The sequence below is a fragment of the Galeopterus variegatus genome, unplaced genomic scaffold (genome assembly GCF_000696425.1).
Source record: "Galeopterus variegatus unplaced genomic scaffold, G_variegatus-3.0.2 Scaffold93, whole genome shotgun sequence".
Classification (NCBI taxonomy): domain Eukaryota; kingdom Metazoa; phylum Chordata; class Mammalia; order Dermoptera; family Cynocephalidae; genus Galeopterus; species Galeopterus variegatus.
The window spans coordinates 962,231-976,326 of record NW_007726204.1 but is presented as its reverse complement, the minus strand read 5'-3'; the positions used below and the strand labels follow the sequence as shown (position 1 = coordinate 976,326).

Below are 14,096 nucleotides of genomic sequence, written 5' to 3'. Positions count from 1 at the left end.
CCCAGCACTGGTGGGTCGCCGCGCTCCAGGCGTTCCAGGTGGTCGTTGCGTACCTGTCAGCTGAGGTGAGGAGTGGCCGCCTGGGACCTATCTTGGTTTGGGGGAGGTGGAGGTCCGCTCCTGGGATTTGCGGGGTCTAGGCGAGAGCGGGGGGTGCAGAATTAGGGTGACTGGTAGGGTTTGGAGGGTCTGAGAATCGGAGACCGAGTTCGAGATCCAGGACGGGAGGCGAGGTTGTTGGGGCAGGATTTTCAAGTGAAGGGAGTTTTAAGCTGGGACATGGGGTGTTTGGAGAAGCGAGAAAACCAGGGGAAGGAACTTTTGGGGCAGGGAATCTGGAGATTAGGACAATTGGGTCTCCCGGACGGGCGAATTTGGGCTTCTATATAGTGTTCTAGAAAAGGTGTAAGATGTTTGGGGCTGGGATCCCGAGCATTTGAAGAAACGAGAGAACTAGGGTCAAGGAATCTTTGACTTGAAGATGCAGTGGCGGGCAGGGGTTACTGGGGAGAGTAATGTCTGGTCTTGGAGCCGGACGGTGAGTTTGGAGGTGAAGTCTAGAAGCGTTTGAAAGTCGGGAGAATAGGGGAAAGTTGGGGGCAGGTCTCAAAATTGGGATACCTAGTCTCCCGAACGCGGAAGATTGGAGAACATTTGTCGTCTTTGAGCGAAGTGTTAGGGCCTGGGTCTTTGAACCCGGGGGCAATTTTAGGGAAGAATCCCAGACTTCAGGAGTCGGAGGGATCCGGAGAAAGCAGTTTTACAGTCGGAGTTTGGGGTGGGGGAGGGGTGTTCCGGGCGTGGAGCTCAGACCCGCAGCCCCGGAGGCAACGGAGGGCGGGGCTCGGCAGGCACCCGGCAGCTGGACGTCCGGGTTCCCTCCCCCATCCACCTCGGGCTCCTGTGCGCATGCCTTAAGGGAGGGCGGAGGAGCTTCGTCCGAGGGCCGAGCGGAGCCCTCTGGGGATTGTAGTGCTTGCCAGGCTCGACGTTCTTGCGTGTACCTGGCGGCTATTGGTCCACATTTCCCAGAAGCCCTTGGGGCGATGTGGGGCGTTCCTGGATGCTGAAAAGAGAGCGGTGAGGGGCAGGGCCTGTGGGACGCCGAGGTCTGGTTGGGTGGGCCGTCAGGGGGCGGGATTTGGCGTGAGTTGCTTTCTAGCAAGTTTTCCTATGGGGCGCTCTTTGGGGTGAGCTCAAGGTGCGGGCGGAGGGAATGAGGAAGGCCCATTCCATTCCCTGCCGCTGGGAGCTCTCACAGTCAGTTAAGGAAGAGGGAGTGGACAGAAGTGTCCTCTCTGTAAAAGAAGAGTCTCGACAAATGGGTGTCCTGACAGGGCTCCTGGTGGCTCGAATTTAGTAGGCACTGGATAGATGCCTATTGAATGAATAAATGGCAATTAACTCTTCTTGTATATTAAGCACTTCCAGCGTGGTGGGCCCTGTGCATGTAACACATGGGATCTCCTTGAGTATGTGGTAAGAAGTATTTTTACAGTCCTCATTTTACAGAGGAGGAAACTGAGGGTCAGAGAGGTGACATCACGTCACTTCCCAAGATCACACATTTGAGCAGTGTCTAAGGCAGAATGCAAACCCAGGAGTTCCTACTTCCATTCCAGGTCTCTGCTCTCCACACCTGTTTTGTGTGTGACATGTTTGAAGAAATGAGTGTTGTGAACAGTTTTAAGACTCAGGGGGACTTGAGTTAGGATCCTTACTTTGCAGATCAGGAAATTAATTCTCAAAACTGTAAATTACCAGGGCCGGCCTGTGGCTCTCACTCGGGAGAGTGTGGTGCTGATAACACCAAGGCCACGGGTTCGGATCCTATATAGGGATGGCCGGCTCGCTCACTGGCTGAGCATGGTGCTGGCAACACCAAGCCAAGGGTTAAGATCCCCTTACGGGTTATCTTTAAAAAAAAAAAAAAGAATGTAAATTACCTATTTGAGGTCACAACAGGCAAGTAAGTGGGATTCACACCCAGCTATGTTTAAGTGTAGATCTTGTTTTCTTTCCTTTATTTTTTTTAACAGATCTTGTTTTCTTAGTCACATACACTTATTCACCTCCTTAGCCTCGTGGAATTTGGACTGTCTCCATTTTATATTTGAGTAAACTGTGTTTCACATAATTAGAAATCACCAACAACTATACAGGCCTAGGAAAGCAGGGTTTGACCTAGCCCTACCATGTCTGATTTACCCCTCTTGTCTTCACAGAGCATCATGGTTGGAGGCTTGAAGAGGAAACACTCAGATTTGGAAGAGGAGGAGGAGGAAAAGTGGGACTGGGGTCCAGCTGGTCTTCGGAGCTACCAGCAAGCCCTGCTCCGCATCTCCTTAGACAAAGTCCAGCGCAGCCTGGGACCCCGAGCACCCAGCCTCCGCAGGCACGTCCTCATCCATAACACCTTGCAGCAGCTCCAGGCCGCACTTCGCCTGGCTCCTGCACCTGCCCTGCCCCCTGAGCCCCTCTTCCTGGGTGAGGAGGATTTCTCCCTGTCAGCCACCATTGGCTCTATCCTCAGGGAGCTGGATACCTCCATGGACCAAACTGAGCCCCCTCAGAATCCAGTGGTTCCACTGGGCCTCCAAAATGAAGCACTGCCTCAGCCGGATCCAGTCTTTTTAGAAGCTCTGAGCTCTAGGTACCTGGGAGACTCTGGCCTGGATGACTTCTTTATGGACATTGATACATCTGCAGTGGAAAAGGAACCTGCACTGGCCCCACCAGAGCCTCCTCACAACCTCTTCTGTGCCCCAGGGTCCTGGGAATGGAATGAACTAGATCACATCATGGAAATCATTCTGGGGTCCTAAAACTTTGACAGGGGATCCTTCTTGATTAATCCTTGGTGGCCTGGATCCCTGGATGCAACTCTGTGTGTGTTCTGGTGGGGGACTAAGCAGTGACTATGGCCTCCTTTCCAATTTCAGGGTTCCACAAACTGTCTTGCATGTGTGTGTGTCTGGTTATCCCAGCCTTCTGTGAAGGTGGGTCTTCCTGAATTAATTTATCTGTTCCAAATGCCTTAATGAGACTCTTTCTGGGAGTCTGATTTCTCACTTAGACATTTCTTTGACTTTTCCCTCCAGTTCCCACTCTCCTTGTGACCACTGGGGCCTCAGGGAAGAAAAAGCTGGGCCTGTCAAAGGATGACAGGGATGTGCCACCAAGTTGCTATGGAAACCCAGGCTCTGCCTCTTGCACCTTGAGGGAGTGGGAGGCGCTGGTTTCTTCTCCTCAGGCTGAACCCCTTGGCAGGACCCCAGTCCCAGCAGCCTCCTGATTCAAAACCAGGCCGGACCACGTGCAATAGGGTGGAAACCAAACTGCTACATGCCACGTTACTTAAAAGAAAGGCGGGGTTTGTGGTGGCCTTTCTTTCTTTTTTTTTTTGATTGTTTGTAATTTTTTTTTAATAAAAGTATTTTGGAAGCAATGTTCTTGCCTTAAGTTTCTGAAATAAACTGGGTCAGTAGGAGGGACCTGGTACCCCTTCCCTACCCAAGTTGGGATAGGTATATCATGGTACATGACATTTATTGAATGCTTGTCAAGAGTGCTGTTCTAACCACTTCATTCTAATTTAGTCCTTTAATCCTCATGACTATGTAGAAGTAGGTACTATTATCACAATTTTTATGTAGGAGGAACCTGAAGTTCAGAGAGGCCAAGTCACTTGCTCTGGGTCACACAGCTAGAAAGAGTGAGGACCAGGGAGGTAGAACTTAAACTCAGTTGGCCTGCAGAGCCTTGTTCTTAATTATATGGTGTTTATGTTGCTTCAGGTTAGAGTTATGGTGCTAATGCTTTATTTGGGGGGGTACAAGCCCAGGCTGGTGAGAGGGGAACAGAGAAGGGAGGCAGGGGAGATGCAATGTGATACATTGCTGCACTGGCTTTTCCTTCACAAAGGCCTTTGAAGAGGCAGAGCAGGTGAGCCTGCACAGCATTAGGCACTTTTCCGGAGGGGTCTCAAGGAGGAGCCATACCTGGGATGGTCCATGGGTTTGCCTGTGGTTTCTGGCTCTTAAGTCAGAAAGTGGAGGGATAATCCAGAGAGAGAGGAGGTGGTCAGGGGAATCTCAAGAAAGCACAGAAGTCTGCATCCCAATTTGGATGCCAAATGAATCATGTCCTAAGGAGGAGGAACTCCAGTGACTTCCTGTCACACTCAGTATAAAACCCCAACTCCACTGATATCTACAAGGCCTGACTTACTCTCCTGACAACTTTCCCAGTTTCATCTCCCATTCTCTCCTCTGCTCGACTCCAATCATGCTGATCTCCTTTGATCCCAAGCTCGTTCCCAGTCCAGGGCTTTTGAATTTGGTGTTAAATCTGCCCAGAGGACACTAACCCCCTTAACTTCAGCAATCCAAATGTCTCCTTCTCAGAGAGATCTTTGCTGCCATTCGAAGCTCAACATGCCCAGGTGCACCACCATCACATCACATCCTGTTTGATTTTCTTAGTAGCACCTATCCAATCTCAAGTTATTTATTACCCATGAATGGTTGGCCTCCTCTATTGGAAACACAGGGAGTGGTTGTGTCTGTCTTTGCCTAGCTGTATCCTCCACCACCACCATCCCCGCACCTGGGGCCTGGAACTGTGCTTGGCACAGGTGGGCACTCAAATTATTTGACGCTGAAAAAATGAACTCCAGACTTTGCAGTGGCCAGCCTTCCCTCCCACCTCTCTGGACTCATTTTCCACACAACCCCTCATTCCTATGTCCAGCCATACCATTCCCTACTATTCCTCAAACACAGTGTTACACCTGCCTCACAGAGCAAAGCATGCAAAGTGTGTGAGTGGGCCTGAGGCACACGGAGAACTTCAATAATGGCCCAAATTTATTGAATGCCTGCTGTGCTTGGCACTCATCTAGTAGACACATTCCTGCTCTCATGAAGTATAATAGTGGGGTAGGATTGCAATAAATGTGAAAAATAAGTTAAAAAGTACATTCTGTCAGGTAGTGATAAATGTAGTGGAGAAAACGAAAGTAGGGAAGTGATGGAGGTGTTGCTATTTAGATGGGATGGCCAGGGAAGGCCTCACCGGCAAGGTGACATTTGGGTAAAGACCTGAAGGAGGTGAGGGGTGAGCCCTATGGATCTGTAGGGGAACAATCCAGACAGAGAAAACAGCCAGTGCAAAGAGGCCCTGAGGTCAGAGCATGAATGGAGTGTTTGCGGGACAGTGAGGAGGCCAGCGTGGCTGGAGCAGGGTGAGCGAGGGGGAGAGCACCGGAGACCAGGTGAGAGAGGGGAGGGGCGAATCATGTAGGGTTTGTGGGAGTCCTGCAGGGAGGGCTTCAGCTTTACCTTGAGCAAGGTGGAAGCCCTGGGAGGGTGTTGAGCACAGGAGGGTTGTGACCTGACTCACCTCTTTCTTAGAGCTCTTTGCTGCCCTAAATGATCACCAGGCGAAGGGGAATTGTGTAGCTTGTTAGTGCCGCAGTGAGGCCGGTATGAGGAGCACCCTTCCCACTCCAGATGAACAAACTGAAGCTCAGAGAGGCCCACCTCCTTCCCTAACATCGCACCTGTTAAAGAACTGGCCAAAGAAGTGGAAAGGCTGGCCCTGCAGCAGGAACCGAGTCCCTGAGGGCAGAGTACACTTTCCCCAACCTGCCCTCCCCCGCGGTCCTGCGGTGGGGGATGGGCCTGCCACCTCTACGGGCGTGCTGGGGGAGGGTCCCTCCCCGCCGCCCACCCGCCGCCCTGGGCTGTCCAGCCCGGCGGGGGTGTTGAGCACAGGAGGGTTGTGACCTGACTCACCTCTTTCTTAGAGCTCTTTGCTGCCCTAAATGATCACCAGGCGAAGGGGAATTGTGTAGCTTGTTAGTGCCGCAGTGAGGCCGGTATGAGGAGCACCCTTCCCACTCCAGATGAACAAACTGAAGCTCAGAGAGGCCCACCTCCTTCCCTAACATCGCACCTGTTAAAGAACTGGCCAAAGAAGTGGAAAGGCTGGCCCTGCAGCAGGAACCGAGTCCCTGAGGGCAGAGTACACTTTCCCCAACCTGCCCTCCCCCGCGGTCCTGCGGTGGGGGATGGGCCTGCCACCTCTACGGGCGTGCTGGGGGAGGGTCCCTCCCCGCCGCCCACCCGCCGCCCTGGGCTGTCCAGCCAGGCGGGATACCGGGGAGGCCGCCGCCCGGAGCCTGCCTGGCGCCTCCTCCCTCCCCAGGGGCGGGACGCTCCCCCTCACCCCCCTCCTTCCCTCCGCAGCTGGCAGAGGCCTGCCGGGCTTGGTGGCTTCACTTCTGGTTTCGTTTCCCAAGGCCTGATGTTCTCTTTCCTTCTCCCTTCCCCCCTGCCTTTGAATTTCTGGCTCCTTCTCCACTTTCTGGTCCCAACTTCAGTGTCACCTCCTGAGGAAGTTTCTCTCCGACCACCCTGGCTACAGGCACCTCTCCCCAGGCCTCTACTTTTACTTTTTTTTTTTGCCGGTGGTCCGTAGGCAGCCCACAGACCTCTATTATACAGTCCTATTTTGTTTTCTTTAGGTCACTGAACAGAAGCAGAAATTATTTTTCTCATGTATTCATCTTCCAGGCTGTTCTCATCCCACTCTGAGTAAAAAACAAAGGTCCACACAGAGGTCTAAAAGGCCTGATAACTTCTCTGAGCTCCTGCCCTGCAGCTCCCAGTCCAGCTACACTGGCCTTGCCGCCTAGCAAACAGCACCTCAGGGCCTTTGCACTGGCTCTTTCCTCTGCCTGGAACACTCTTCCTCCAGAGTTTTGCCACCTCTCTCATTTTATCAGGTCTCTGCTCAAATGTCATCTCTTCAGAGAACACTCCCTCCCTCATCTAAAGACACATACCCTTTCATTATTCTCCTCCCACTCTGCTTCATTCTTTTCCTTTGCACTTATCAGCTCCTAAGGTACTGTGTAATTTCTTTAAGTTTATTATCCACCTCCTCCCATCAGGGATTTTTATCTATAATTTCATTGCCTTATCTTCAGTGCCTAGAATAGTGTCTGGCACACAGAAGGGGCTCAATACATGAATGTTCATGAATCACTGAATGCATTTTTCATATTTTCTCTCTTCACTCTCTCCCCTGATCCGTGAGAGACTGAGTTTTATGCAGTGCTGTCCCCACACTGTCTACAACAGTGCCCACCACATAGTAGGTGCTCAATAAATACATGTTGACCAAATGACTCCTATGAGGTCTGCTTCACTGTATGACCTAGAACAAGCCTGTTGGAGACTCTAAGTCTCCTTTTTGCCAAGCTATAAAACTGGGTTTTCAGGGAATTATGTGAATTTGCCTAGCAGGGGCCTGGGTTCTACCTAGCATTTTACCCTCTTTTATGAAAAAATTCAAGTATATAGAAAAGATGGGAGAAAAGTATTCTGAGCACTTGAATACCGTCCAACCTAGATTTAATTAATAGTTGTTAACATTTTGGGCCGGCCCTGTGGCACACTGCTACAGTGCGCCGCTTGCTCCCACCGAGGGTTCGGATCCCACATACAGACCGGCCGCTCACTGGCTGAGCGAGGTGTGGGAGCAACACCGAGGGTTGCGATCCGTGGCCGGTCCCGGTCCGGTACGGGCGCGACACTGAGGGTTGCGATCCGTTGCCGGTCACGAAAAAAAAAAAAATAAAATAAAATAAAATAAAATAAAATAAAATAAAATAAAATAAAATAAAATAAAATAAAATAAAATAAAATAAAATAAAATAAAATAAAATAAAATAAAATAAAATAAAATAAAATAAAATAAAATAAAATAAAATAAAATAAAATAAAATAAAATAAAATAAAATAAAATAAAATAAAATAAAATAAAATAAAATAAAATAAAATAAAATAAAATAAAATAAAATAAAATAAAATAAAATAAAATAAAATAAAATAAAATAAAATAAAATAAAATAAAATAAAATAAAATAAAATAAAATAAAATAAAATAAAATAAAATAAAATAAAATAAAATAAAATAAAATAAAATAAAATAAAATAAAATAAAATAAAAATAGTTGTTAACATTTTTGCTAAATTGCCTTTATCTACATGTGTATATGCAGATATGTTTACTTTTTCTTTTGCTGAACTATTGGGGAGTCACTTGCAGACATCTTGACATTCTACCCTTAATAGCTCAGCAGGCATCTCCTAAGAATAAGGACATTTACCTACAAACCACAATATTATTTCACATCTAAGAGAATTAAGAATTCCATAACATCGCCTAATATCCAGTCCATACTCAAATTTCTCCAATTGATTCAAGAATATCTTTTATAGTTGTTTTCTTTGCCCCCAAATTAGGATCCAATAAAGTTTCACATATTAATTTGGTTGTAATAAAGAAATTACAGAGTATCTTTTATTCTTTAACGTTCCCCCCAATCCCTTTTTCAGCACCGCACTCTACCGAGTGAGCCACGGGCCGGCCTTCCCCCAATCCCTTTTTGTGTTTTCCTGACATTGAATTTCTGGTAGAACAGCCCACTTGTGCTGTAAAATGTCCCACATTTTGGATTTGTCAGATTGTTAGTGTTTAATTTGTTCCTAAATCCTCCTATAAGCTAAAAATTGGTTCTGGAGGTTTGATGAGATCAGTTTGTGCAATTTAACAGAAAGACTCCACAGGGAATATTGTGTACTTCTTAAAGCACCCAGTGTCAGGATGTCCCACCATTGGTGATGCAGTTTCATCACATGGTTAAGGTGGTGAGCGCCATATCATAAAAGGATATTTCCCCCTTTGCAGTTAGCAAGTAACCTTTGGGTGATGCTTTGGAGCCTGTCAAGATCCTTTTCCCACTAACCTTTCACCCAAAGTTTAGAGCATCCATTGATTATCACTGCCTGAATCAACTACTGTAGTCAGCATTTTTGAGAGCTTGCTTTGGCCAAGAGCTTTATTCACAACTAACAGTTCTTTCCACAGTTCTGGAGTTAGCAAATGAGCTACTTGAAGAAGGTAAGTCCCACTGCCAGTTTATCAAACATGTGTTAAACTCCTGTTTATAGTCCCATCCAGTGTGTCTCCCCACTTTGAACTAAGTCTCTTCTTTTTTTTTTTTTTTTTTTTTTTTTTTAATAAAGATGACCGGTAAGGGGATGTTAACCCTTGACTTGGTGTTGTCAGCACCACGCTCTCCCAAGTGAGCTAACCTGCCATCCCATAAGTGCTCATCTTATTACAACAGCTATTACTACTAACCACAGGACACGTTGTACATCATTCTGAGCATTTTGCACGAATTTTTCTATTTAATTTTCAAAACAATTCTCTGAGACAGACGCTGCTATTTTCCTCATCTTAAAGATGAGGAGACTGGCCAGTTAGCTCGGTTGGTTGGAGCACAGCTTTACAACACCGAAGTCATGGGTTCAGATCCCCATACTGGCCAGCCGCCAAAAACAAAACAAACAAACAAACAAACAAAAAAACAGATGAGGAAACTGAGATCCTAAGGGCTTGAAACACTTGCCCCAGATCACACAGCTATTTAAGGAATGGAGCCCAGGATGTGACTCTGGGGGCGTCCCATCCCCACCTCACACCTGCCTTTAACGACAATGGAGTCCAACTGTCTGTCCAGCATTTGCTGAGTCTGGTATAGTGCTCTTACAGATACGATCTTTTTTTTAACTTTCCTAACTTTCAAGCGGTAGGCAAGAAGATCCCATTTAACAGTCTATCTGTGGCTCAGAGAATTAAAGCATTTTTCCAAGGTCACGCATGGAGTGAATGGTGAGTCAGGATTTGAACCCAGGACTATCTAGCCTAGAGTGTAGACCCCTGTTGGGTCTAGGTGCTTAAGAAGCTCAATTGAGGGGTTTGGCAGGTGCATGGCTGTGTATGTGAAGGGCGTGTACTTTGACAGGCAAAGCCCCTACCGTCCCACAGGGCAAAGAACCACCGCTCTCTCCTCTCTTCTCTCAAGCAGCCGCCCAGGCATGCGCCCTGAAGCCAACCTCCCCTCCTTTCCGAACCTGCCCCCTGCAGGTTCCGCCCATCACCATTTAGAGCCAATCCCTGGGGCGGAGGGCGGGGCCGCCACGGGAGTGGGCGGAGCTAAGGGTAGTCAAGAGTCCGGAGTCGTGCGCCGGAGTCACAACTGCGTTTCCCGACCTAGGCGCCGGTTCCTGAAGGAGAGCAAGCGAGCGATGCTGCCGCCGCTGCCGCTTCCTGATTGGCTGTGGGTAGTTCACTCTTCGCTCTGATTGGCAACTGGTGAGCTGGGTATGTAAATGAAGGGGTCTGGGGACCGAAGGGGTACCGGTGGCCGGGTTCTTTTGCGAGTTTGATCCCCGGGTCCGGCAGGTTTGCGCTGGGGCTACCCGGAATCAAGACGCGCGGGCCTCTACGTGCCACCAGCCCTGGCCCGGCCGGGTGAATCACGCCTCAGCCCTAGAAGGGGGCGGAGGCGCCGGCTCCCTGGCTCCGGCTGCGTGACTCACCCGCCTCCGCCGCCGCCGCTTCGGGAGGAGCCGCCTCCACTGCCTTCCGGAAACGAGCGGAGGCCGGGAGCACAGAACAGCCGCCCGGGGGTCCCAGCCTGCACGGCCCAGGGCGGCAGGCAGGAGCCTCCGCCGGGACGTGGGGTCGTGTAAAGGGTCCCGGGGTCAGAAGGGGCCGGAATCCCCGGGGGAAAAGCCGGCCTGAGTGCCGCTAGGGGGCGCCGGGATTTGGGGGCGGAGTCGGGTGGGGGCTGAATTCCTGCGGTTCCGGACTCCTGGATCTGTCGGAAAGGGGGCGAAGACCCAGTGGGTCACTCTTAAGGTCTTGCTAGGCACGGTCCCGGGGACTAGACCCTGCAGTCTTCCTGGCCCACAAAGGTTGGGCCAAGGGTCTCAAACTCCAGGCCCTCACCTCCCCGGGAAGAGAGTGGATCCTCAAACTTCTATCAGTGACTGACCCCCGTGTCCATCAGGGTTCCCTGGCAAGCCCTGTCCACTCTGTCTCCCAAATAAATCCTAAATCGACCAACGTCCTTCCATGTTCACTACCAGCTTCTGCTCCAGGCCATCGTCATTGCCCATCCCAGCGAGTACAGTAGCCTCCGAATGGGTCTCAGGCCCACGTACCGCCCCCCCCACCCCCCCGCCCCCTCCAATCAAAGCAGCCAGCAGGGATCTTCTGGAAAGCTAGTCAGCTCACACCACCACTCCCCTCTCTGCTGAAACCTCTTCAGTGACTCCCCGCCACACACAATAACGTCTGCCTATGCGGCCTTCTGTGAGCTAGCTTCTGCCTGCTCTCCTACCCCACCTGGTCTCCCACCCTGTCCCACCCTGTCACTATCTGTACACCAACCACACTGGTATTTTTTCAGTTCAAGTTCAAACAGCTTCCGAGTCTTTCTTTGCCCTTTGTTGTTCCCTCTTCCCGGAATGCTTTTCCCCTGATTCTTCCATGGCTGACTTCTCATGCTTGAGTGCTCAGTTCAAATGTCATCTCCTTACAGTTTTCCCTGACCATCTCCAGGACCTGTTGTACTTTCCAATCACTATCTGTACATTTCCTCTATTTATTTATTTATTTATCGTTTGATACATAGTAGACACTCAATAAATATTAAACTATATGAAACAGCTGCTTTTGTAGGTTAAAAAAAAAAGGTGGAATATTGGCCATTCCTCATGGTTCATTGAATAAGTGATGTTACCAAGAGCAGTTATTAGTAAGAGTAATTACTGTGTACCAGGCATTGTTGTAGGTGCTTTTTGTTTATTATCATTTAATCCTCAAAACTTTTAAATCCTAAAAATCCTTAATAGTATCTAAATCCTAATAGATATTATTATATTATTTTTTTTTTTTTTTAAAGATAACCGGTAAGGAGATCTTAACCCTTGACTTGGTGTTGTCAGCACCACACTCTCCCGAGTGAGCCATGGGCCAGCCCCCTAATAGATATTATCATCCATATCTTAAAAGTTCCCTAAGAAAACCTAGGCTCAGAGAGGTTAAGGGACTTGCCCACGATCACACCTGCAGCAGTTGTTAGAGCCAGGGTTTGAACCTAACGTTTGCTTCCCGTAATTGAATGACTCCTCCCTCCCTGCAGAGGATGCTGAGCAAGGGTCTGAAGCGCAAGCGGGAGGAGGAGGAGGAGGAGAAGGAAGCCCTGACGGTTGATGCCTGGTGGCTAGATCCCAGCCTCCCAGCAGTGGCACAGGCACCCCCAGCCGTGGCCTCCAACTCCCTCTTTGACCTCTCGGTGCTCAAGCTTCACCACAGCCTGCGGCAGAGTGAGCCCGACCTGCGGCACCTGGTGCTGGTGGTGAACACACTGCGGCGCATCCAGGCATCCATGGCACCCACGGCTGCCCTGCCACCTGTGCCCAACCCACCCGCAGCCCCCAATGTGGCTGACAACTTGCTGGCTAGCTCAGACGCTGCCCTCTCAGCCTCCATGGCCAGCCTCTTGGAGGACCTCAGCCACATCGAGGGCCTAAGCCAGGCTCCCCAACCCCTGGCGGACGAGGGGCCACCAGGCCGCCCCATTGGGGGAGCCCCACCCAGCCTGGGTGCCTTGGACCTGCTGGGCCCTGCCACTGGCTGTCTATTGGACGATGGGCTTGAGGGCCTGTTTGAGGACATTGACACCTCCATGTATGACAGTGAACTTTGGGCTCCAGCCTCTGAGGGCCTCAAACCTGGCCCTGAGGATGGGCCAGGCAAGGAAGAAGCTCCAGAGCTGGACGAAGCCGAGCTGGACTACCTCATGGATGTTCTGGTGGGCACACAGGCATTGGAGCGGTCGCCGGGGCCTGGGCGCTGACCTCTAGGGCGGAGATGGTTGTCTAGTGTCTGAACTGAGCCTGGTGACTGGACAACTCTCCTTGGAAAGACACATCTGGCTTCCCTAGTACAGAGAGTGGCTTGGGCCACTTTGGAGAGATAGAATCCAGTCCTGGGCAACTTCACATCCGTCCTGTTGTCTTGAGGCTGGTGGGGGAGTCTGGGATTAGACCCTAGCGATGGAATGACAGGGTCTGATGACTGGAACATGATTGAGCCAGGCCCCCTGCTGGACTGAATCTGCTGGAGCCATAGCCTGGGCATTTCTTCCCTGATAGGGGAAGAGACCCCAACCAGTTTTTTCAAATTAAAACCAATCCTGGGAAATCTCAAGTCTGTGTGCTTCTTTGTCTCTGGGCAAATGCGAGGGTGAGATAATAACATTTAACATTTATTGAGCATGGACTGTGAACCAGGCACAGTTCCAAGCACTATTCATATGTTAACTCATTTAATCCCATAACAACCCCACCAGACAGGTATTATTGTAATACCCATTTTACAGTTGAGAAAACTGAAGCTCCAAGAGATATAACTTGAGGAGGTGGGTTTCAAATTATGAACTTCACTGCTTTATTGACCTGAAAAGACCATCTAGGTCTGGTAACTTGCCCTGGAGACAAATTCCCCAGGTTTCTCTGTTGTGCTTCTGTGTGTATGGGGGGTGGGGGCAGGGGGCAGCACCAGGGCCATTTATTAAAAATGAAATCTAGTCCTTGCCTGGAGTCTACCTGTATATGTTCAGGGGAGAGGGGGAGGGAAATTTCAGAATGTCCCAGAAATAAAAACAAAGCTGGAGGCTGGACGGAGCCTCTCCAAAGAGTACTGAGAGTCAGCTCTTCAGGAAAATGGTGAAAAAAAGGGTCAGCCAGTTTTTTAAAATAAAACACTTACCAGTCTCAAATCGCTCTTTGGGTAAAAGATAGGGCAGCTTGAAGGCTGTCTCTGAAAAAAAGCCACAGGCATAGTGGCAGGGCTGAAGGGAGGCCCTGCAGGGGCAAGCGGTTGTGTTTTCCTTCTATAAAATAAAACACTTACCAGTCTCAAATCGCTCTTTGGGTAAAAGATAGGGCAGCTTGAAGGCTGTCTCTGAAAAAAAGCCACCAGGCATAGTGGCAGGGCTGAAGGGAGGCCCTGCAGGGGCAAGCGGTTGTGTTTTCCTTCTAGAAGAAACTCAGGCCCAGGCGAGCTAGGGCCACCTGCCTGACTGGCCGTGTGATAGGGCTGGCCAGAGCGCCGGGTGCCTGCAGTGACCTGACAAAGTCACCTAACTTTTACAAGCTCGTTCA

General features: G+C 49.8%; 3 protein-coding genes across 4 annotated transcripts in view; all 3 read left to right on the top strand.

The window, feature by feature from the left end:
• On the top strand, positions 1-3,445 carry SERTAD3 (SERTA domain containing 3). 2 transcript variants are annotated; one of them, XR_551204.1, is made up of 3 exons: positions 1-65; positions 2,226-2,999; positions 3,102-3,399. XR_551204.1 is itself a non-coding variant. In XM_008582427.1 (2 exons), exon 2 carries the CDS (start codon positions 2,232-2,234, stop codon positions 2,823-2,825), a length of 594 nt encoding a protein of 197 aa, XP_008580649.1. In that variant the 5' UTR covers positions 1-65; positions 2,226-2,231; the 3' UTR covers positions 2,826-3,445. The 2 variants fall into 2 exon arrangements, 1 of the variants encoding a protein (XP_008580649.1); XM_008582427.1 differs by having other exon boundaries at positions 2,226-3,445.
• Positions 3,446-12,073: 8,628 nt separating this feature from the next.
• LOC103598426 (SERTA domain-containing protein 1) lies at positions 12,074-13,140 on the top strand. The gene has a single exon (XM_008582419.1). The coding sequence runs from the start codon at positions 12,074-12,076 to the stop codon at positions 12,785-12,787; it is 714 nt and encodes a 237-aa protein (XP_008580641.1). The 3' UTR covers positions 12,788-13,140.
• A 28-nt stretch (positions 13,141-13,168) lies between these two features.
• LOC103598595 (SERTA domain-containing protein 1-like) overlaps positions 13,169-14,096 on the top strand; it is a 1,772-nt gene continuing 844 nt past the window's right edge. Inside the window, exon 1 of the mRNA XM_008582621.1 lies at positions 13,169-13,176. Within this exon, the coding sequence (XP_008580843.1) occupies positions 13,169-13,176 (8 nt within the window). The remainder of the gene's footprint in view (positions 13,177-14,096) is intronic.